The 22119-nt window shown below is 46.5% G+C and overlaps 4 protein-coding genes across 8 annotated transcripts in view; 2 read left to right on the top strand and 2 right to left on the bottom strand.

Moving 5' to 3' along the window:
- Positions 1-5160, bottom strand: part of OSGEP (O-sialoglycoprotein endopeptidase) — an 8852-nt gene extending 3692 nt beyond the window's left edge. The window contains exons 1-3 of the mRNA XM_026449175.1: positions 4623-5160; positions 2169-2288; positions 1815-1990 (exon numbers count right to left, since the gene is read on the bottom strand). Coding sequence (XP_026304960.1) covers positions 1815-1990; positions 2169-2288; positions 4623-4737 — 411 coding nt within the window. The 5' untranslated portion in view covers positions 4738-5160. The remainder of the gene's footprint in view (positions 1-1814; positions 1991-2168; positions 2289-4622) is intronic.
- An 83-nt stretch (positions 5161-5243) lies between these two features.
- Positions 5244-7765, top strand: APEX1 (apurinic/apyrimidinic endodeoxyribonuclease 1). Of its 4 annotated transcripts, none has more exons than XM_023186629.2 (5): positions 5244-5391; positions 5631-5756; positions 5964-6151; positions 6659-6851; positions 6980-7765. In XM_023186629.2, exons 2-5 carry the CDS (start codon positions 5699-5701, stop codon positions 7495-7497), a joined length of 957 nt encoding a protein of 318 aa, XP_023042397.1. In that variant the 5' UTR covers positions 5244-5391; positions 5631-5698; the 3' UTR covers positions 7498-7765. The 4 variants fall into 4 exon arrangements, with proteins under 4 accessions (XP_023042397.1, XP_023042395.1, XP_023042398.1 ...); XM_023186627.2 differs by having other exon boundaries at positions 5245-5447; XM_023186630.1 differs by having other exon boundaries at positions 5253-5323.
- Positions 7766-7848: 83 nt separating this feature from the next.
- Positions 7849-11581, bottom strand: PIP4P1 (phosphatidylinositol-4,5-bisphosphate 4-phosphatase 1). Of its 2 annotated transcripts, none has more exons than XM_023186631.2 (7): positions 11135-11581; positions 10634-10824; positions 10174-10280; positions 9621-9726; positions 9382-9434; positions 9200-9290; positions 7849-8704 (listed from the first exon to the last, which is right to left on the bottom strand). In XM_023186631.2, exons 1-7 carry the CDS (start codon positions 11295-11297, stop codon positions 8561-8563), a joined length of 855 nt encoding a protein of 284 aa, XP_023042399.1. In that variant the 5' UTR covers positions 11298-11581; the 3' UTR covers positions 7849-8560. The 2 variants fall into 2 exon arrangements, with proteins under 2 accessions (XP_023042399.1, XP_023042400.1); XM_023186632.2 differs by having other exon boundaries at positions 11156-11581.
- An 8696-nt stretch (positions 11582-20277) lies between these two features.
- PNP (purine nucleoside phosphorylase) overlaps positions 20278-22119 on the top strand; it is an 8761-nt gene continuing 6919 nt past the window's right edge. The window contains exon 1 of the mRNA XM_023186655.2: positions 20278-20464. Coding sequence (XP_023042423.1) covers positions 20454-20464 — 11 coding nt within the window. The 5' untranslated portion in view covers positions 20278-20453. The remainder of the gene's footprint in view (positions 20465-22119) is intronic.

Here is a 22119-nt window from a genome sequence, read left to right as displayed (position 1 = left end):
CCTGCCTCAGCCTCCCAAGTAGCTAGGATTACAGGCGCCCATCACCACGCCCAACTATTTTATGTATTAAGGCCATTCTTCATATGTGACCAACTTTTAGCACAGAGATTATCTGTCACCTACTGACACATATGCTGCAGACTTAGAACACCAAGGGTTTCCTAGGAACCTTAAGAAGTCCCTTTCCCTTCCCAGTGCTGTTAGGGATTTCTTCCCTTTCTGATACAGATCTTAATCTGCTGTCAAAAAGATAGTAACAAAGGAGAAGGAAAAACCCTGCCTTTCTGCTTCTGCTATCCACTCCTCTCTACCTAAGTACCCTCCCTGTTTCTTACACCTAAGCAAACATTAAAAGAGGAAGACAAAACCGCCATTGCTCCTTTTTATCACCGCTTGTAGTCTCCATTATACTTTCCACAACCCAAGTCCCTAACCTTGTATGTCATCCTTCAGGCCTCAACCAACTACCTGCCCTCTACCTGCTGAAGTTTCTGCATCGTTTTCATGGGAAACACATGCCTTATCTTCTAGACACAACCCTTTCATGGGCTGGGGACAATGCTGAACTACTTCTAATGATAATTAAGTGTTCTGTTGGAAAGGAATCCAATCCCAACCTTAAAAAGGTCATATAAGGTATCCCAAACAACTTTAGCTTCACTTATAAATTTAAAATATCTTCTGGCCGGGCACAGTGGCCCACGCCTGTAATCCCAGCATTTAGGGAGGCCGAGGCAGGTGGATCACCTGAGGTCAGGAGTTCAAAACCAGCCTGACCAACAGAGTGAAACCCCGTTTCTACTAAAAACACAAAAAATCAGTCACGCATGGTGGCAGGTTCCTGTAATCCCAGCTACTCGGGAGGCTGAGGCAGAATAGTTTGAACCTGGGAGGCAGAGGTTCCAGTGAGCCAAGGTCACACCATTGCACTCCAACCTGGACAATAAGAGTGAAACTCTGTCGCAAATAAATAAATAAGATAAAATAAAATAAAATACCTTCTATAATTTATAAAGTATTTTTAAAGTTATTTATATTTCTAAACTTTTAGAACAACAAAGTCTATATAATCATCCCCAGTAATACAAAAACAAAACATGTAGTTGCCCTAAAATAATAAATCAGGTAGTGTCCCTTAGTTCCTTATTTTTTTATTTTTATTTTTTTTGAGACAGAGTTTTGCTCTTGTTGCCCAGGCTGAAGTGCAATCGTGCGATCTCAGCTCACCGCAACCTCCGCTTCCTGGGTTCAAGCAATTCTCCTGCCCAGCCTCCCAAGTTGCTGGGATTACAGGCACCCGCTACCATGCCAAATTAATTTTTGTTATTTTTAGTAGAGATGGGGTTTTGCCATGTTGGCCAGGCTGGTCTCAAACTCCTGACCTCAGATGATCCACCCACCTCGACCTCCCAAAGTGCTGGAATTACAGGTGTGAGTTGCCATGCCCAGTAACTGTTAGTTTCAGTTGCTAAGATTTACAGAAAAAATAAGCTTCAAAATAATGCAAGATCTTTCAGATATTCATTATTTTGAAGGTTTCAATCCTTACCATTCATTCCTTTCCTGAAGTAGAAATTCCTAAACTCTATGATCAGATATAAAGTCTGATAATGATAAGTCATCTAATGTTCTGAACATGCTGCCAAAATTTGCAATGTTACAAACTCGGTTGGGAGTTTTCTGGTCTACAGTATTTTAGGTTCAGATGAGTTCAGCTTTGTTCCTGACATTCCCATAACTCAGAGAGAATAAAGAAGATATTGGTTCAGTGCCTCGGAAATTGAGATGGAATGGGTAAAGAGCACTCTAAATACCTGCGTATTTCCTCCACTGACATACAACACGGTTGGGCTGGTGGCTCCAGTGATGAGGCGGCCCATCTCAATGTGTCCTATACAGTGGTTCACACCCACCAATGGCTTATTCCACAGTTGGGCCACAGTACGGGCCACAACAGCCACAGAAACCAGTGGGGCACCCATGCCAGGGCCTAGGGAGACAGAAATGGAAGTTACAATGCTAGAGATTGGAAAAAAAATAGGTGGGGGAAGTAAGGGATGTGAGGTGGGGTAGGGATAGTGGTGGTGGCAGAGGTAAGGTGTTGGCTATTTTGACCTAGCCAGGTTGCAGGTATATTCCTCCATCGTTGACCACTCTCCCAGCCATACCCTTGGTGTATGCAATGCAATCAATATCCTGGGAGGTTAATCCAGACTCTGTTAGTGCCTCCTGCAGCAGGTCTAGGATAACAGCTCGGTGATGCCTGGCTGTATCACCTGGAAGGAATCCTAGAAAATGAACATAGGTCAGAGATCACAGGGATTTTTGGTAGCAAAGGTAGGTAGAAAGTTAAAGAAAGCAACAGGAGTTTTAGTGATGTAGTAAGAGTCCTTTCACTTTCCCCAAGTATCCTATCTTCCACATTTTCAGATACACTCTTTCCGGCTTCTATATAGGCTGTTCAACTTTCAGAAATTCTCTTCTTCTTACCCTACTCAGCCTTCAGGTCTCAATGCAAGTGGTATCTACCTCATACCCTTTGGTGATCTTTTTTTTTCTTTTTTTGAGACGGAGTCTAGCTCTGTCACCCAGGCTGGAGTGGCCTGGCACGATCTCGGCTCACTGCAAGCTCCACCTCCCGGGTTCATGCCATTCTCCTGCCTCAGCCTCCCGAGTAGCTGGGACTACAGGCGCCCGCCACTGCACCCAGCTAATTTTTTGTACTTTCAGAAGAGACAGGGTTTCACCGTGGTCTCGATCTCCTGACCTCATGATCCACCCGCCTCGGCCTCCCAAAGTGCTGGGATTACAGGCCTGAGCCACCGCACCCAGCCTTTTTTATTTTTCTTTTGAGACGGAGTCTTGTTCTGATGCCCAGGCTGGACTGCAGTGGCACGATCTCGGCTCACTGCAACCTCCGCCTCCTGAGTTCAAGCAATTCTTCTGCCTTAGCCTCCCAAACAGCTGGGACTACAGGCGACGCCACCACGCCCAGCTAATTTTTGTATTTTTAGTAGAGACGGGGTTTCACCATATTGGCCAGGCTAGTCTCAAACTCCTGACCTTGTGATCCATCTGCCTCAGCCTCCCAAAGTGCTGGTATTACAGGCCTGAGCCATCGTGCCCAGCCTGGTGACCTTCTTTCTCTGTGACCCTACAGAACTCTATGCATGATGATGTCATTTATTTAACAATTACAGCATTATAATTTTCTGTGGTTTGCTCAGCTTAATCATGAGTATCTCAAAGCAATGAGTATTTCGTTTATCTTTGTATTCCCAGCGCCCAAGTGCCTAGAGGAGTGAATCTGTCACATCACCTGTTCAGGGAGGCTTTTCAGATACATGCAAATCAGTTGCCCTCTCCTATGTATGCAAGTGTTTGAGGGGAGAGTAGACAAGATATAATAGCTTATTTAAAGTATCAATTAAAAGTTATAATGTGTTTTGTATTTTTTCTTTTTTTTTTTTTTTTTTGAGACGGAGTTTCACTCTTGTTGCCCAGGCTGGAGTGCAATGGCATGATCTCGGCTCACCGCAACCTCAGCCTCCCAAGTAGCTGGGTTAACAGGCATGCGCCACCATGCCCGGTTAATTTTTTGTATTTTTTAGTGGAGACAGGGTTTCTCCATATTGGTCAGGCTGTTCTTGAACCCCGACCTCAGGTGATCCACCCCACCTCAGCCTCCCAAAGTGCTGGGATTACAGGCGTGAGGATCACACCCATACGTGTTTGATACTTTCATCTAATCTTCAAGACCTAATGATACAGGTATTATTCCCATTTTAAAAACAAAGACCAGGCCCGGGCGGTGGCTCAGGCCTGTAATTTTCACACTTTGGGAGGCTGGGGTGGGCAGATCATCTGAGGTCAGGAGTTCGAGACCAGCTTGGCCAACATGGTGAAGCCCCGCCTCTACTAAAAATACAAAAATTAGCTGGGTGTGGTAGCACACACCCGTCTGTAGTCCTAGCTACTTGGGAGGCTGGGGTAGAAGAATCTCTTCAACCTGGAAGGCAGAGATTGCAGTAAGCCGAAGTCGTGCCATTGCATTCCAGCCTGGGCAACAGAGCAAGACTGTCTCAAAAAAAAAAATTAAAATAAAAAAAAAAGACCAAATGTCCAAACCATAAATATTTAATATGAATACAGCATAGCCAGCCAGTTCTCTGACATGTAAGCTGGGAGTCTTTCCACTCTCATCTCTCTACTCATCCTAGAATATTTCAAAAAATAAAAATTTTTAAAATAGGAGTGTATATTCAGGGCAACTGCAATATATACTCCTGCTAAGCGTTTTTTAAACAGAATATTTCGAGTCCATCTCTATTATACTGTTTATCATGCTGTAGTATAAACATCTATTTATATGTCCGACTCCACAGCAGTATCATAACATCTATTTCTGAATGCTTAGCACATAAAATGAGCTCAACAAACGGTAAACGAACTCATCAGATCCACGTCCAAGTGTTGTAACTCTTCTAGTCATCAGCCTTGTGACGTTAATAATGTCACATAATTTCAATGAGACTCAGATCAAAAGCTGCACCTCACTAGTATTTAGGAAGATGGAAGGCTGATCTTCTGCGGGGAAACTCTTAACTCCCCTACTCACCCACCTGTGCCCGGAGGCGTGACATAGGTCCGCCGCGGGTTCGCCAGCACCTTGCCATCCCGCACCACACCCACGCCAATCTTATTGGCGCTGCCTTCAAAACCCAGCACCGCCGGCATGGCGGAGCCTGGGAGAAAACGCCGACAGGACTCCTAGCAACGTCAGGAGCTGTGGAGGTCCTCACTAGTCTGCGCTGGGCCGCAGCTTTCCGGAGCGCAGAGGAAGCGGGCTAGCCTGCAGATAACAGTGGGAAAGACACCGCAGAACTCCCGCGAGCGGAGACCAGCCAAGGCCCCTCCAGGGACCTGTCTTCCTAAGTGCCAGGGACGCCGAGCCGACTCTGTGCCTTACAATCCTATCCGTTTTCCTATCTCTTTCCCGTGGTCCAGCCCAGCCTTCTCCACTTTTTTTTCCCTCTTGCACAGCGTTAGAATCTTAAGTCAGAGTCACACAATGTGCCGTGGGTCGGGCACAACGATAAACAGCCCGAAGGAGGGTTGGGGCCCTAAGTCTCCTAGAGAATTAGATGAGGGAGGCAAGGCCAAGCGACTTCGTCACGTGGTGTCAGACAGACCAATCACGCGCATTCTTCGGCCATGTGTAGCGTGCCCCTGATCACGTGACCAGGTCCGCTACCCACGTGGGAGCTCAGCGTGCATCCTTCTTTGTGCTCGGGTTAGGAGGAGCTAGGCTGCCATCGGACCGGTGCAGATACGGGGTTGCTCTTTTGCTCATAAGAGGGGCTTCGCTGGCAGTCTGAACGGCAATCTTGAGTCAGGACCCTTAATTAAGATCCTCAATTGGCTGGAGGGCAGATCTCGCGAGTAGGGTACAAGGCACTATGAAATGATCTAGTTACGTGGGTGAGGGGCTGAAGGGCCTATGATGCACGGAGGCGGGGAAAGGATTTAGAGATAACATGGTTTGAAAGGCGGGACCTGGTGCGGGGACGCTCTTGAGAGGAGTCTTCTCCCCAGGCTTAGCTGGTTTCATGATTTCTTTGCGTCTGTAGGCAACGCGGTAAAAATACTGCTTTTGTGGGCGACGCGGTACAGGTGCCGAAGTGCGTTCGTTACGGGAATGCCGAAGCGTGGGAAAAAGGGAGCGGTGGCAGAAGACGGGGATGAGCTCAAGACAGGTAAGAGAATGAAATGAGCCCCTCTTCCTAGAAGCTACGGCGGGGGTGTTTGTAATTCCCTTGATGAACGGTAAGTACGGGCCGACTCATTTTTGCAGGGGTTTGTGAAGACGCAGTAACCGCAGGCTTTCGTTGGGTCCATAGTTAACGCCGGATCGCGGTTGGAAACCACCAACTTTTTGTCAGTATATATTACTCATTTTATAGAGCCAGAGCCCAAGAAGAGTAAGACGGCCGCAAAGAAAAATGACAAGGAGGCAGCAGGAGAGGGCCCAGCCCTGTATGAGGACCCCCCCGATCAGAAAACCTCACCCAGTGGCAAACCTGCCACACTCAAGATCTGCTCTTGGAACGTGGATGGGCTTCGAGCCTGGATTAAGAAGAAAGGATTAGATGTGAGTGGTATTTGAGGGGAAGAGACATTCTTTAGTATTTAATGATCTTAGGGTTTAGTCACCCCTTTTCTCCGTATAGCCTTCAGGCTGTTTTTTTCTCCTGCCTGCAGTTTTCTGTGGGGCTTCCCCAGTCTTGCCAGTTGTATCTCCTAAATGTCTGTTCCTTCACTTCCATTGCCATTTTCTTTTTTAATGTTCTCTCCTCTTCCCAGAATGTTGCAAAAACCTCTTTACTATACTTCCTCCATTTTATCTTCAGCATGTCCTCCATTTCATTAACTAGAGCTTAAAAATCTTAGCTTGCCTATAGAAAAAACACATTCATAGTATAGCACGTAAGAGTTTCTTACCTCTCTGATTTCATTTATCTAGCTTCGAATGGTTTAAATATTGTTTAACCTCGAACTGCTTGGCTGTTTAACCTGTGCATATTTATGACTTAGCATGTATTCAATAAATGTTCTGCTGAATTGATAATACATTTTCCACCTTTCTTTTCACTTATAGTGGGTAAAGGAAGAAGCCCCAGATATACTGTGCCTTCAAGAGACCAAATGTTCAGAGAACAAACTACCAGCTGAACTTCAGGAGCTGCCTGGACTCTCTCATCACTACTGGTCCGCTCCTTCGGACAAGGAAGGATACAGTGGCGTGGGCCTACTTTCCCGCCATTGCCCACTCAAAGTTTCTTATGGCATAGGTGAGACCCTATTGATGCCTAATGCCTGAACCCTTCAAGACCAATTGCTAATTCTTCATCTCTGCCCCACCTCTTCGTTGCTTTCCCTTTTCTTAGTTTTTTATGCTAATTCTGTTTCATTTCTGTAGGCGAGGAGGAGCATGATCAGGAAGGCCGGGTGATTGTGGCTGAATTTGACTCGTTTGTGCTGGTAACAGCGTATGTACCTAATGCAGGCCGGGGTCTGGTACGACTGGAGTACCGGCAGCGCTGGGATGAAGCCTTTCGCAAGTTCCTGAAGGGCTTGGCTTCCCGAAAGCCCCTTGTGCTGTGTGGAGACCTCAATGTGGCACATGAAGAAATTGACCTTCGCAACCCCAAGGGAAACAAAAAGAATGCTGGCTTCACGCCACAAGAGCGCCAAGGCTTTGGGGAATTACTGCAGGCTGTGCCACTGGCTGACAGCTTTAGGCACCTCTACCCCAACACACCCTATGCCTACACCTTTTGGACTTACATGATGAATGCTCGATCCAAGAATGTTGGTTGGCGCCTTGATTACTTTTTGTTGTCCCACTCTCTGTTACCTGCATTGTGTGATAGCAAGATCCGTTCCAAGGCCCTCGGCAGTGATCACTGTCCTATCACCCTATACCTAGCACTGTGACACCACCCCTAAATCACTTTGAGCCTGGGAAATAAGCCCCCTCAACTGCTATTCCTTCTTTAAACGCTCTTCAGAAAAATCTGCATTGTATTTCTCATCTATAAAAATAAGAATCCTCCAACCAGGCTCCTGTGACAGACTTAAGAGTTCTTTTAAGCCCAAGAGTTTTTATTTGAGGGTTTTTCCTTTTTTAAGAAAAATTGAACAAAGACTACTAATGACATTGTTTGAATTTATCCACACGAAAATAAAGAGCCATAGTTTCAGCCTTGCTGTCTTTGTGTCTTACCCCTTCGTGGAGCTACACATTCCCTTCCTCATATTTTTGTGCATACAAGTTAACAACTGAAAAAGGGTAGAGTCATGACCTTATTTATTTACAAGCACAAGATAAGTCCCTAACCTCCCCCAAAGACTGAGCAACTCTACCCAGCCCAGTTAAATACTGCAACTGGGGGGGGGAGGGTAAAAAAGGTCGGAAGGAGGAATTAAGGGAAATACAGGAATAGGGGAACATATCCCACATTAAATAGTTATATACACATCAGTTCCTGTGGTTCTGTACAGAGCAGCGGCTGACCCCACCCCCACAGGAAACAATGTGGGGAGAGGAGACTGAGGGTACTGAGGCCAGAGCCAACCTCTGGTGAAGTGCAATAGCAGCAGCAAAGTCCTAATGGTGCACAAGAGGGAGGGGAACCCCCAGGGCTACCCACCCCCACCCTGCCCTGGAATGTGTAAGGGACAGGAATGGCTCTCAGGGAGCACACAGGAAGGACAAGGCTGGAACCGTCTTTAGGACCCAGTTTTAAGGGCAACGTTTTGCCTACTTCACCCTAGACACAGCAACCCTTGGAGGAAAGCAGATGGTCAGCAGTGCTCTTATCTGCCCCTCCAAACCTAAGTGAGGGCCTGGTTCCTTCCTACCTCTCCCCAGGGAAAAGGAAGGCAGCTGCTTGGCTTCCTTATAGAAGCCCCGGGAGCCTTTAACTACCCCAGCTCCCTTCGTAGTGTCACTGTCCCCACCAGGGAGGGGCCAGGCACAGTCTGTGGGTCATCAGGCTCAGGAGAAGTTCTGGACAGGGTGGCTGACCTTCATACAGGCCCAATAAAGGGCCCGGCCCAAACACAGCACAGCCAACAGGATGACAAATGCCCAGGCTGCATAGATGCCTCCATATCGCCGTGCATGCTTCCATGTGCCAAACTGATGAAGGTAAGGAGGGAGAAGAAAGAAAGATGGGGTTAATGTTGGTCTCCACTACCTCCTATTAGTCCTAAGAACAGTAATAACTCATGCTTCAGTCCTTGCTCCTTATCCACATGTAGCCACTCTCAAGGACCTTCTTAAAGGCAGAGCTGTTCAGCTCCCTTCCCTTAGGCAGTAACATACTCATCCCATCCCACACTGTATCTCAGTTTTTCTTAATATCTGACAACTGAGCCAGGTTTGCAAATAGCAACTCTTAAATTAAGCACTTCACTGTCCTATCCTCATCCTACAGAGAAAGGATGGCTGTTTTGCACTCTTAGTAGTAATAAAGTCTGTTTGATCAGCCACCTTACACTTTAGCTCATCCATATCTTAAAACAAACTACTCCCTCAAGTTTCTTCCACTTTTTTTTAGGGTAGCAATTTCCCAAATCTTAGCCTATGGAGATGAGGCCGCAGAATGAAAGAGGTTGGGGCAAGGGTACTCACAGCAAGGCCAGTGGCAGTGACTGCCAAAAGCAAGCCAAGCAAGAAGCAGCAGATACATCTCTTACGTGGGTATCTGCGCCCAATAGATGACCTGTGGGGAGGCAAATAGAAATGGATGCTTTCTACAGCCATAGAGTTTTTACTCCATACATCAATCACCAGCTCAATCCCTAATCACTTACACTTTCCTGCAGTGAGGACAACGTGCCAAGGTGCGGTCTGTGAACTCTGTCCACTATGGAGAAAGAAAATGAAAATAATAGCACAAGCAGGGTCCCCCTCAATGAGAACCTTGGGGTGGGGATGCAGAACATGTTCCCATAGGACAGACTTTCAGAGGTCATTACCATTACTCCAAGAAATATACTCGAAATGACTCCTAGTCTCCTTTCCCCTCCCCTTCCCAATACCCCTTCCTCACCAGAAAGGTATTTTTGCAATGTCCACAGATAACCCTGACACCCATGGGTTGTGGTTCTGGACTCAGAGGTCCGGGATGCACAGGCCCCAGGTTGATGATTCTTTTGCTATACAAAAGAAAAAGACTGTGTTTGAAAAGTTTTTAATCCTAAAAATCTTCACACAGTCCCTGTTTCACATCCTCCACTCCCTGCCTATCAAGTCATTCGACTTTGTACACTTACGATACTCTGTCCCCCAACTGTATACCCTCAAGAATCCTTGAGAAACAAAGAGCACTGCTTAAACTTCAGGTCCCCAATTCCCCTCCGACCTCAGGATAACACACACAGTCCCCAAGGCTCTCTATTCTCCTAAACGACATCATTTCATCCCAATATTTTTATTGAGAAATGAGAAAGACAGCTGTAATATTCCTGAGGGATATGCTTCAAAGCCTTTTCTCCTTCTAAATAAACACTAGGCTCTCTCACCTTTACATTCTCTATATATGTTCATCCTTTTTTGACTTTCCAGTTCCCCAGTTATGCCCTTCCCCATATTATGCCTCTTACCAGTAGGGCCGAGGGCATGCAATCCGTTGGGATGTCACTTTGCAGATAAGGAGACAGTTACAGGGGCATCGAACATATTTTTTCCCTGGGGGTGCATTCTTGATTGGCTAGAGAATAACAGGGTCATCAGCAAGCAAACCTCTAATCCCAATCCCCTCCACTTCCCTCCAAAAACACTTTATGAGATGAGAAAAATAAGGTGCTAGCCAGGAAGGAGAAATAAAACGGACTATAACATGAGATTTACAAATAGGAACTAGGCTAAGTGTGAAGTGAGAGAAAGTAAACGTTAGCTTTGGTGAGTGGCTTTTGGGGAAATGGCTGTGTGAGACACCTGGAACTGAAACCTGGGTATCATCAAGAGCACTTGGCTAACAGCCGGTAGGTCAGGGTCTAGAACCAAGCCATCAGAAAGAGGATCCAGGAAACAGGGCCCATTTCATAGATATGTATAACTCACGGTGGCTTCATTGCAGACACCACACTTGACTACGTGCTGATGCATCTTGCCTTCCACGTTGATGAGAGATTGGCAAACTCGGCAGGTGATCATAGGGGCACTCCCACTGTCCGGGCTAGTTAAGGGTGAATAGGGGGGTGGGTCCTCCCCAGGCAACACGGCTGGATGTCCCTCGGGGAACGGGGGAAATGCTGGAGAGGAAGAAAATAGAAGGGCTGGGATCACTTACAGACATCCTCCACGGTGGTAGGGAAATCTTTCTGATCTTCAACCCTCTGACCAAGCTCGGAGGGCTTCTCATAATTGGCGCTTCCATCAAGTTGCTCAGAACCCCCTTCCGTACCACGTTGTGGTCGCGATTGCGGAGGGAAGGAAGCCTCGCCCAGTCACAGGTGCAGCAGTCCCGCACCTGGCGACTGGGACCCGCCTCCGCCCTCGGTCCCGCCCCCTCCCCGGCTTTCAAAGTACCCCGGGGAGCACCTCGGACCCGCCCCGGCTTACCCTGGGGCGGGGCATGTTTACCGGCTCCGTATGGTGGTGCGGAGGGGGTCAGGCCTCCCCCGGGCCCAGCCCCACTCCCGCCTGGCCCCACTAAACCGTTGCCGCCCGCGCCACCGTCGATGGGCTCGGACAGCAGCGGGGAACGCTCTCCATCTGCCGCCATGGCCGCCACCGCCGCCTCCTGCTCAGGTCGGCGATCCGGCTCCCTTCGCCTCTGCCGTAGCCGCAGCCACCGCCACCGCCACCGCCACCGCCGCTACCGGGTCCCCAGGGCGCCTGCGCGCCGCGCTCCCAGCTCACTCCGCAACCAGTGGCCTGCCCCGCCCCGTTCCGTCTAGCAGAACTTGATAGGCTCTCCCCGCCCCGGTCATGCTGTTATTCGCGTAGATAAACCAATTCCTAGTCCTGTGAAGGCAGCTCTCCTTTTCCATTGGGGAGCGTCGCACAAACGTCAACTGTCACATGACCTGCCAGATGCTGCTGGGCTTGCAAAACCTGCACGTGACTAGAGGTTCTGCAAGCTATTGGGAGCGACGCCCATCGCGCTACCTCCAGACCAGGAGGTGGGGCTACGCTGCTTCTGCTCAACTGGTCTTCTGGAAGCTGCACGGGCTCTGTTGCTCTGCCCCTCATTGGTTCAAAGACAACACTGAAACACTTCTCTCCGGCTTTGCGTTATAAGTGGTTTTCTATTGGCTGGTGACTTTCCTTCCCTAGTCCTGTAATACTAGCGGCGCAACTGCATTGGCCCGAACTTAGCGCCAGAACATGGGGGGCGTGGCTTATGCATTTTAAAGGCGGCTGGGCGGGTGCAATAAAGGAGTGCGGAAGCTTGGGATATTCAGAGCCGGGAGAAGTTGGATGGTGGGGAACAGTAGACAAAGTTAGCCATACTACTCGAAGAAGTACCTTTAAAAAGTCAGGGTAATGATGTACCAGGAGGAAATGGATTAAAAAGTTAAGATTATCTCTCCAGCCTTTGTCGCTGGAGTCACTTTGGGGATAGGACACAAGACTCGGTTCTCCTGGAAGCTGTCCTTACAGAGCCCCTCCATCCCCACTGCTGATCAGATTGTTAAATTATCTTTTCACGAGTGTCTCCAATACTAGAAGATTTGGTCATTTTGCTTAAAAAAAAAAAAAATTCAATAAAGATGGGGTCTTGCCTGTGCTGGAGTCAAACTCCTGGATTTGATCTCCTGCCTAAGCCTTCCCAGTAGCTGGGACTACAGGCGCAAGCCACCATACCTTTACTCAATTTTATGACCACCAACCTTTAACATTTGTTATTAGCAGTTTGTTGATTGGATTAATCAAATCCAAGGTTATTTTTGTCACCTTATTTGACAGATGGGACAGTCTTTAGACCTGTCTCAACTTTGCTTCCAGCAAAGGGGCAATGCCTGCCTCCCTTATCTGAAGTCTCCTGTGGTCTTTATGGGCGCCTGAACCGCACTTGGATTTTTTTCCCGAGTCATAGCCCAAATTGGGACTGCTTTAAATATGGTAAGCAACAAGGAATCCATAAAAACAATAAACCCCGAGGAGGTCCATTATCAGCTTGGCTAGCAGATTCTCCACTGAGAAGGAATGTGCATGAAAGAAAGTACAGCCAGCCCCAAATATTTAATAACAAAGGAACTGCTGATGTCCCAGCACTTGGCTGCCATAGGGGCTGGAGACTTCACCTAGTTACTGATTTTTTTAGACAGGGTTTTCTCAGGCCAACTTCTACTTAGAAGCTAGTAACCTTCGACCAGTTAGGTAAGAGCCCCTAACAGACACTTGAACTAAGGAGGCTCCAGATACAAAATAGGGAAGACGTTGTAGCTCCATAGAGGGAGGCCAGTCTGCTGCTCTTTCTACTGTTTGTGGCACACGGACACTCAAGCATTGTCTGAGGTTGGAGTAGGTTTCATTATTTGTGTGGTAGTTACACATATATTCCAAAAACTGTCCTAAAAATAGTTTTTAAATATCTACACTTTGTGAAAGACACTCCTTAAAAAGGAGTGTGAAAGACACTCTGGGCAGGGAGACAGAATACTGTAAACATTGACAGTATAAAATATCAGGCCAGGAGTGGTGGCTCATGCCTGTAATCCCAGTGTTTTGGGAGGCTAAAGTGGAGGATTGCTTGAGCCCAGGAGTTCAAGGTTACAATGAGCCATGATCTCAACCTGGGCAACAGAGCAAGATCCTGTCTCAAAAAAAAAAAATCATTGATACGGAAAAATATCAATACTAGAAATTCATGATACAGCACATGCTTCATAATAAAAGAATTAATGTAATACAAGTTCAAGAAAAGAAGAGATCACGTCTAACTAGAGCAGCCAGAGAAGACTTCTAAAACATAAAGAAAAATGAATATTGTGCATGGATAACTAGGACCTGAGCTCTGTCTTGAGTAGGTCAATAGGCAGAAAAATGCAAAAAATAATAATATTTGTAACTTGTAACTTGCTCACAGTTAATAAAGCATTTTCTTTTCTTTCTTTCTTTCTTTTTTTTTTTTTTTTTTTTAAACAGAGTCTCATTCTGTCACCAGGCTGGAGTGCAGTGGCATGATCTCGGCTCACTGCAACCTCCACCTCCCGGGATCAAGCGATTCTCCTCCCTCAGCCTCCCAAGTAGCTGGGATTACAGGCGCATGCCACCACCCCAGCTAATTTTTGTATTTTTAGTAGAAATGGGGTTTCATTATGTTAGCCAGGATGGTCTCAATCTCTTGACCTCTTGGTTCGCCCACCTCAGCCTTCCAAAGTGCTGTGATTACAGGCGTGAGCCACTGCACTCGGCCAATAAAGCACTTTCATAGTTGTATTCATTTTATTTCAGAATCCACTGTGATATGGACAGGGAAGCCAAGACTATATCTTTATTTTACAGATGTGGAAACTAAAACTGTGTAAACTGGAGGCATTTAAGCTAAGTGACAGACGGAAATGGAGCTCTAAATCCCGGTCTTCTGACTTATGATCTCATGTTTTACATTCAAATAATTTGATAGGTAGACTGAAAGGGACAGAAGCACAGAGGTGGCAGAGAGAAGGTGCTTGGGATGGGCGCCCTTTTATGCTAAATGCCTGGAACATAGAAGCTGCTTGATAAATGGCTCTCAAGTTAATTAATAAAGTAACTTTAGCCCATCTTGGGATAAATTTGCTGGGTACTGAACAATATTGTTAGCTGCAGTTGCAAGCAGGGCGGATATTCAGCTGGGACACTACAGGGTGGCTGGCATTGGTTGTTTATGGTGGCATTGGTTCTGATTGGTTGGTACCTGTATTATACAGCTAAATCATTTTAATATTATCTCGGGTAAATATTGGGCATCTCAGGTACTGCCTGATTTTTACTTATGGGGTGGGATCTTCCCACTTAGATTGAGAACAATTAGGCTATTGAGGTGTACTGATTTGTTAGGACTGACATAGCAAAACACTACAGATAGCATAAATGACATACATTTACTTTCTCACAGCTCTGGAGTCTGGAAGCCCAAGATCAAGATATTGGCAGGTTTACTTTCTCTGGAGGCTTCTCTCCTTAGCTTACAGATGGCCACCTTCTCACTGTGGCACAAATGGACTTTTCTCTGCACACATTTTTGCTTTCTCTTCCTTTCTCTTCTTTTTCCATACTTTCAGGGTCTCACTCTGTCTCCCAGGCAGGAGTGCAGTGGTGCAGTCATAGTCTATGGTGTCCTTGAACTCCTGAGTGCAAGCAATCCTGCCACCTCAGCCTCCCAAGTAGCTGGGACGACAGGTGCATGCCACCATGCCTGGCTGATATTTTTATTTGTTGTAGAGACAGGGTCTCATTATGTTGCCCAGGCTGGTCATTGGTCTCTAACTCCTGGGCTCAAGTGATCCTCTTGCCCTGGTGTCCAAATGCTGGGATTACAGGCAAGCACTACCCTGCCTGGCCTCTCTTCTTCTTATGAGAACAACAGTCTTGTTGAATTGTGGCCACACCATTATGACCTTATTTAACCTTAATTACCTCTTAAAGGATCTTATCTCCAAATATAGTCACAATGGGGGTTAGAGCGTCAACATAAGAATTTAGGCGAACACACTTCAGTGTGTTATATAATGGAATATAAAGAAACTGTGGGCTGGGCGCGGTGGCTCAAGCCTGTAATCCCAGCACTTTGGGAGGCCGAGACGGGCGGATCACGAGGTCAAGAGATAGAGACCATCCTGGCTAACACGGTGAAACCCCGTCTCTACTAAAAATGCGAAAAACTAGCCGGGCGAGGTGGCGGGCGTCTGTAGTCCCAGCTACTCCGGAGGCTGAGGCAGGAGAATGGCGTGAACCTGGGAGGCGGAGCTTGCAGTGAGCAGAGATCCAGCCACTGCACTCCAGCCCGCGCACGACAGAGCAAGACTCCGTCTCAAAAAAAAAAAAAAAAAAAAAAAAAAAGAAACTGTGAAGATTTCAAAGCATTTTTTTCTTTAGATTTCCAACAAAGTGATGACTACTACAGTGTGTATATGGCCAGAGGATGGGGTGGAAAACATCATCCGCTTGGCTTCTATGACCCAAAGTGTCCCAATTTGATTTCTTTTCTTTTTTTTCTACATATTCCATATGCCCTATTTATTTTTTCCTCTTTCCTGAAATGGTAGTTTACCACCTGTGTGAAAACAACACAATTCCTTAATGCATTTCAAAAGCACAGAAAATTTCTGGTAATGTGCAGAGTGAGTCAACTAAGACTGGGGTAGTTTGCCGGGGGGTTGGGTGGGATTGGGGTAGAGTATGGCCTGGTTTTAAATGATTAATTTATGTTAATTACATTAGGACTTTGCTCCCTTGTGCTCCTTGCTCTTCCTAGGCCTCAGTTCTTTACTCTTTAGGGAATTCTTGGCTTCCCTTTCTAGGATCTAAGGTCTTTGGAATAGAGGGTGGTAGGCCAGTCCTTTATCTCTACTCTGTTCTTCCTGCCACTGAGTGAGGCACAGATGGAAGTCTCACTCTTAGAAAAGAGAAATAAAAGTGATCTCTATAACAGAAATAAAAGGGCCAGATGTGGTGGTTCATACCCAGAATCCCAGTACTTTGGGAGGCTGAGGTGGGAGGATCACCTGAGCCCAGGAATTTGAGACCAGCCTGGGCAACATGAAGAGGCCCCATCTCTAAAAAAATAAAAATAAAAAATAGGTAAATGTGGTGGTGCGTGCCTTTAGTCCTAGCTACTTGGGAGGCTGAGGAAAGAGGATTGCTTGAGCCTAGGAGATTGAGGCTGCAGTGAGCTGAGGTTGAGCCACTATATTCCAGCCTGGGTGGCAGAGCGAGACCCTATCTAAAAAAAAAAAAAAAAAAAAAAAAAACAGGGAAAAACCCTAAAATGGTTTAATTTCAGTAATTGGAGAAAATGGAAGATCAAAGATTATGGTGGTAAGGAGAGTAGATATTTTATTTTATTTTTTCACATAGAGTCTCACTCACTCTGTCAGACTGGAGTGCAGTGGCACCATCACAGCTCACTGCAGCCTCGACTTCCTGGGCTCAGGTGATTCTCTTGCCTCAGCCTCCCTAGTAGCTGGGACCACAGATGCCACCACACCTGGCTAATTTTTGTATTTTTTGTAGAGATGGGGCTTCACCATGTGCTCAGGCTGGTCTCAAATTTCTGGGCTCAAGTAATCCTCCTGTCTTGGCCTCCCAAAGTGCTGAGATTACAGGTCTGAGGCACTGTGCCTGGCCAGGGGTAGATATTTTTAAAAGAGCATATTTAGCTTGTGATCTAGAGATAATGAGAGATCTCAGTTGAGAGGGCAGGAATAAAATAGGTTCCCTATCTAAAGGATCCTGAGAGGCCTATAGAGCTTGCTTCTATAATTGTTGACATTGGAAGTCACTATCTAGAGATGTCTCCCCACTTCACAAAGCCATACTGAGTGACTTAGAACCTACTCCTGCCATCTTTTTTTAGTTTCCTTGATCTTAAGGGTGGAGGATAAGTGTGTTACTAAGTATGTTCCTGGGCAAGGAGTTCCTCTGAAAATAGAAGTGATGAGAAGATAGAAGAAAGGGTAATAAGGCATTCATGAACTCTAATCATCCTAAGACTGATGATTGTTTGGTTCCTGTCTATAGGAATGCTACAGGAACTCTTTTACCCTAAAAGTAAATAATAAAGCACAGTTCCAGTTTCTTTTATGTGGATACAAGGTAGCAGTGACTAGAAAAGATAAGAGCAGTACTGTGCTCTAGCATAAAAACGTAATTATGCTATGCAATATGGTGGCCACTAACCACATGTGGCTATTGAGAAGCTACAATGTAATTAGTGTGATTAGGTAACTGAATTTTTATTTTTATTATATTTCATCTTAATTTTATAACTTTTAAATAGCCACACATGGCTAGTGCCTTCTGTTTTGAACAGTGTGGGATTCACTGGAATTGATAGGCTGGATATACCTCTAGTTTTTATTTTGATTCAATTTATGGTTAGGTGAGTCTAGAAAGATCAAAAGAGAAAGAGACAATGGAGATTAATAATAATAGCCAGCATTTAATGTGTGCTTTTTATATAGTTAGGCACTTACTTAAACATGTAAAAGATATTCTATATAATCTTTGCAAAAATAGTACTATTATCGCTATTTTACAGAGGAAAAAATTGAGGCATAATAAGAGCTTTACTTGCCTAGGACCACACAATGAGTAAATAAGGGGTGAAGATGGCATTCATACACAGATAGTTTTATTAGAGCCCATTCATTTACACTACATAGATTCAGGAATGAGGTGTCATAGAGGGACTGGGGCCATGGTTCCCAAACTCTGTGCCAAAGTACAAGCTCACAACGGTACTGTGGAGTAGTTTTAATTTTCAAAGGAAACACAACAATATTTTATATTTCTTAAACACTGTGTGACCTATCAACTTGAGGTGATTCACAGTTGGAACACTAGATTGTGCTATATTCCTTTCGATGACAGTATATCTGGTCGGGTGTGGTAGCTCATGCCTATACTGTCAGCACTTTGAAAGGCCAAGGCGGGCAGATCAATTGAGGTCAGGAGTTCGAGGCCAGCTTGGCCAATATGGCAAAACTCTGTTTGTGCTAAAAATACAAAAAATTAGCTAGGTGTGGTGGCAGTAGCCTGTAATCTCAGCTACTCGGGAGGCTGAGGCAAGAGAATGGCTCAAACCCAGGAGGCAGAGAATCCAGTGAGTCAAGATCATGCCACTGTACTCCAGCCTGAGTGACAGAGTGAGACCCTGTCTCAAAATATATATATATACAGACAACATATCTTCACAAAAGATGGTTTTAGAAGGTCCCTCTGATAAAAATTAAGTACTATGTAAAAAAAAAAAAAAAAAAAGTACTGTGTAAAAGTCAGCATGGAACAGAAATTGAGGGTGGCAGCATTGGATTCCAACATGTGAGAAGTTGAGTAGTGCCAAACAGATGCACATATCCATAAGTAACTATTTGTGGTTATTTAAGAACGAAATATTTTTCTTTCAATTTGTGTGCATTGTTATTTTCAAAGTGTTAATAAATTCTCAGGAACCAGCCACTCACTCTGTTGCCCAGGCTGGAGTGCAATGGTGCGATCTCAGCTCACTGCAACCTCTGCCTCCCAGGTTCAAGCCATTCTCCCTGCCTCAGCCTCCCAAGTAGCTGGGATTACAGGTGCCTGCCACCAGGCCCAGCTAATTTTTTGTATTTTTAGTAGAGACGGGGTTTTACCATGTTGGCCAGGTTGGTCTCCAACTCCTGACCTCGGGCAATCCGCCCACCTCAACCTCCCAAAGTGCTGGGATTACAGGTGTGAGCCACCGCGCCTGACCTTCATATATATATATATATATATTTATTTATTTTTTTTTTATTTTTTTTTTTTGAGACGGAGTCTCGCTCTGTCGCCCAGGCTGGAATGCAGTGGCTGGATCTCAGCTAACTGCAAGCTCCGCCTCCCGGGTTTAGGCCATTCTCCCGCCTCAGCCTCCCTAGTAGCTGGGACTACAGGCGCCCGCCACCTCACCGGCTAGTTTTTTGTATTTTTTAGTAGAGATGGGGTTTCACCGTATTAGCCAGGATGGTCTCGATCTCCTGACCTCATGATCCGCCCGTCTTGGCCTCCCAAAGTGCTAGGATTACAGGCTTGAGCCACCGCGCCCGGCCATATATATATATTTTTTAATTTTACAGATATTATTTTTATTCCTGTGTCCCTAGCACTAGGACAGTACTGGTGCATAGATGGTGCTCAATAAATATTTGTTAAATGACTGAGAAAAACAGTTGGAAAATAGTGGCTGCCCACAGAAGTGGGTAAAATGGCAAGCGGAAAGAGTTTGGAGGAGGGAAGAACTGGAAGATTCCAATAGCTAAGCAAGGACCATTGATTTGTGATTTGATGTAAGGTTGGTTAATTTGTAAATGTGGAGAGAAGAAATAGTTGTATTCTACCAAAGACACGCTATTTATGTTATATTCTGGTACCCGTGTATTCTGATAACAGAATTTTCATCTTGGGAGGAGTCCTCTAGTTACCTAAATTGCTTGGATCAGTATTGCGCAGATCAAGGGATTATCTGTGTCCCTACCCACCAAATCCATCCTCATCCTTTCCGTCGGCATCTAGGACCCTGGAATTCTTGCCTGAGAACTTTTTCTTCTCCCGGTCTGGGCCTGGATGTGCTCTCCTAAACCCTGTATCCTCCAAGTAAGAACTGTTGCCAGGGGCGACCCAGCTTCCCTTGTCCAGGCAGCAACTCAGACACAGGCTCGCTTTATTTTTATTCTGGGGTTGTACAATCTAAGGTTTGAAATTTTTTCTTTTTGAATCTCTCACGGTTTGCTATTGACACAGCTGCAATGAGGTTGCAGGGAGAGGGCTGGGAATTTTCTCCCGACTTCTAGCCCTATTTCCGCATAGGCCTTCTTGCTGGGAATTCCTGCTCTGCGGACTGGAACGGGTACCGAGATGAAATGCTGGGTGCGCTCCGGTCCGCCCCCCAACCCCGCGCCCCGAGGGAGAAGGTTTAGGGCTCAGAAGAACTCCGATTAGATTTACAGCCCAGGTTCAGCCGATTGAATTAGGGTGTGTCACCATGGAGACGGGGCCGGCCCGCGTGCTCGCTTGCCATTGGCTGGGGACTCCAGGGCTGGGGATATAAGCCAGAGCCTAGACCAGTGAGCGAACTGTGCGGACCAGACCTGGCAGCCTTGCTCAGTTCAGCATAGCGGAGAGGATCCGAGCGGATCCGAGCGGATCGCAGCGGATCGGAGCACACCGGAGCATACCAGAGCAGGCTCATCGAGAGGGCTGCTGCGAGACCATGGAGAACGGGTGAGGCGGGCATCAGGCCCGCAGGACCCTTGGGGAGGGGCGGGTGCTGTGAGACCCGGGAACCTGGCACACTGGGCCCAGAGGGAGCCGGGGAAGGGAGCGAGCGCCCAGGGGATGCAGAGAGGCCTGGCACGGAGCCTGTTGTCGGGGGCAAGGCGGCAGAATCATGTGGCAGCCAGCGCGGGCAGGGACGCACGCGGGAATCGAGCTGGGGTGGCGCCACCGGAGCAGGAAGGGGACAGGTTGGTGCGGTCTAAGCTACTCCGTAAAAGCAGCCGTTGTGTGTCTCCGTGTGTGTTAGAGGTACAAGTGGAGAGTGAGTGTATGAATATATATATATATCCCTCACTCCATACCAGGAGGAGGTGTCCTCACCCCCTGCGCTCTTCATAAATTCCCATGCTAGGATCTGGGTAAAGCTGCGAGGTACTTTTGGTGCTCAAATTCGGAGTTCCTCCTTTAGAGGAAAGATTGCTCACCTCCTTTGCCAGTTGCACTCCTCCCTTCCTTCCAGACTGGAAGTATGACAAACTCAGTGGGAACTGACTCCTAAGTGGAGAAGGAAATCAGTCATCGAACTGAGCAACAGTTCTCTGCTCACTTCCTCCACCCCAGGCCTTTGAGAACTCTTCTCTCTGCTTTCGTCCTGGATGTCCCAGTCCAAGTGACCTGCATTAGGCATCACAGTTGCTTTTGGATGCTCAGGGAGCCAGGGTGTTCTTGTGGGGACTGATAGCCAATGAGGAAGTGCTATGAGTTGTAGCTAGACATGCCATGTGGTGGCAGCTTCACACATCATTCATTTCCTTTGCACCTTTTGGGGACTCCATTTGATTAACGTTTTACCAACTTAATTGCTTCTCTCCATTATCCTGTGGCTCTATTGACCAGCCCCAACCTACCGTATCCAACCGCTTCCCTGAGGGTAGCCTGGTGTATTGTGCAATCATGTCTGGTTTCCCAGGCTCTGCTTTAGGAGTAAAAAATTTCCTGTGGAAGCTTGGTTAGTTATGTTCAGCTCTGTCACACCTCATTGCCACCTCTGAAGGCAACCTTTGGTCTTCCCAGATGGGTGTGAGAGAACTGGACTTGGAAATGGAAGAAAAGTAACACGAGTTGATTCTTGCTAGTGTAGGGGTTCTGGGTAAGTGCCCTTAGGTTCCTGAAGAGCAAAGATCCTCGGTGGAGAGAAAGGAAACTGGAAGGAGGCAGGGAGGGGGAAGGACAGGAAGAAAACCACAGGCAGGTGGAAAGCAGGAGAACGGTTCAAATACTGTGTGTAACAGAGCCATAGGTCTTTGGAGGTTGTTAGCAAGTATTCAATTCATTTTCAGATCGAGCCTATAAGGTAGATGGGGCCAATTTACATTCCCTTGTTTATGCCTGAGAAAATAATTTGGAGCACCAATTACATGCCTAAAAAGACAATATTGAGACTAGAATCTAGGTTGAGTTCTGCTTCCCTCTAGACCAGCAATTCCTAAACTTGGTTTTATTTTATTTTATTTTTATTTATTTATTTTTTGAGTCGGAATCTCGCTGTGTCACCCAGGCTGGAGTGCAGTGGAGTGATCTTGGCTCACTGCCAGCTCTGCCTCCTGAGTTCAAGCCATTCTCCTGCCTCAGCCTCCCCTGTAGCTGGGACTACAGGCGCC

Source organism: Piliocolobus tephrosceles, chromosome 6, assembly GCF_002776525.5.
Source record: "Piliocolobus tephrosceles isolate RC106 chromosome 6, ASM277652v3, whole genome shotgun sequence".
NCBI classification, from domain to species: domain Eukaryota; kingdom Metazoa; phylum Chordata; class Mammalia; order Primates; family Cercopithecidae; genus Piliocolobus; species Piliocolobus tephrosceles.
This window is presented reverse-complemented; position numbering and strand designations above follow the sequence as displayed.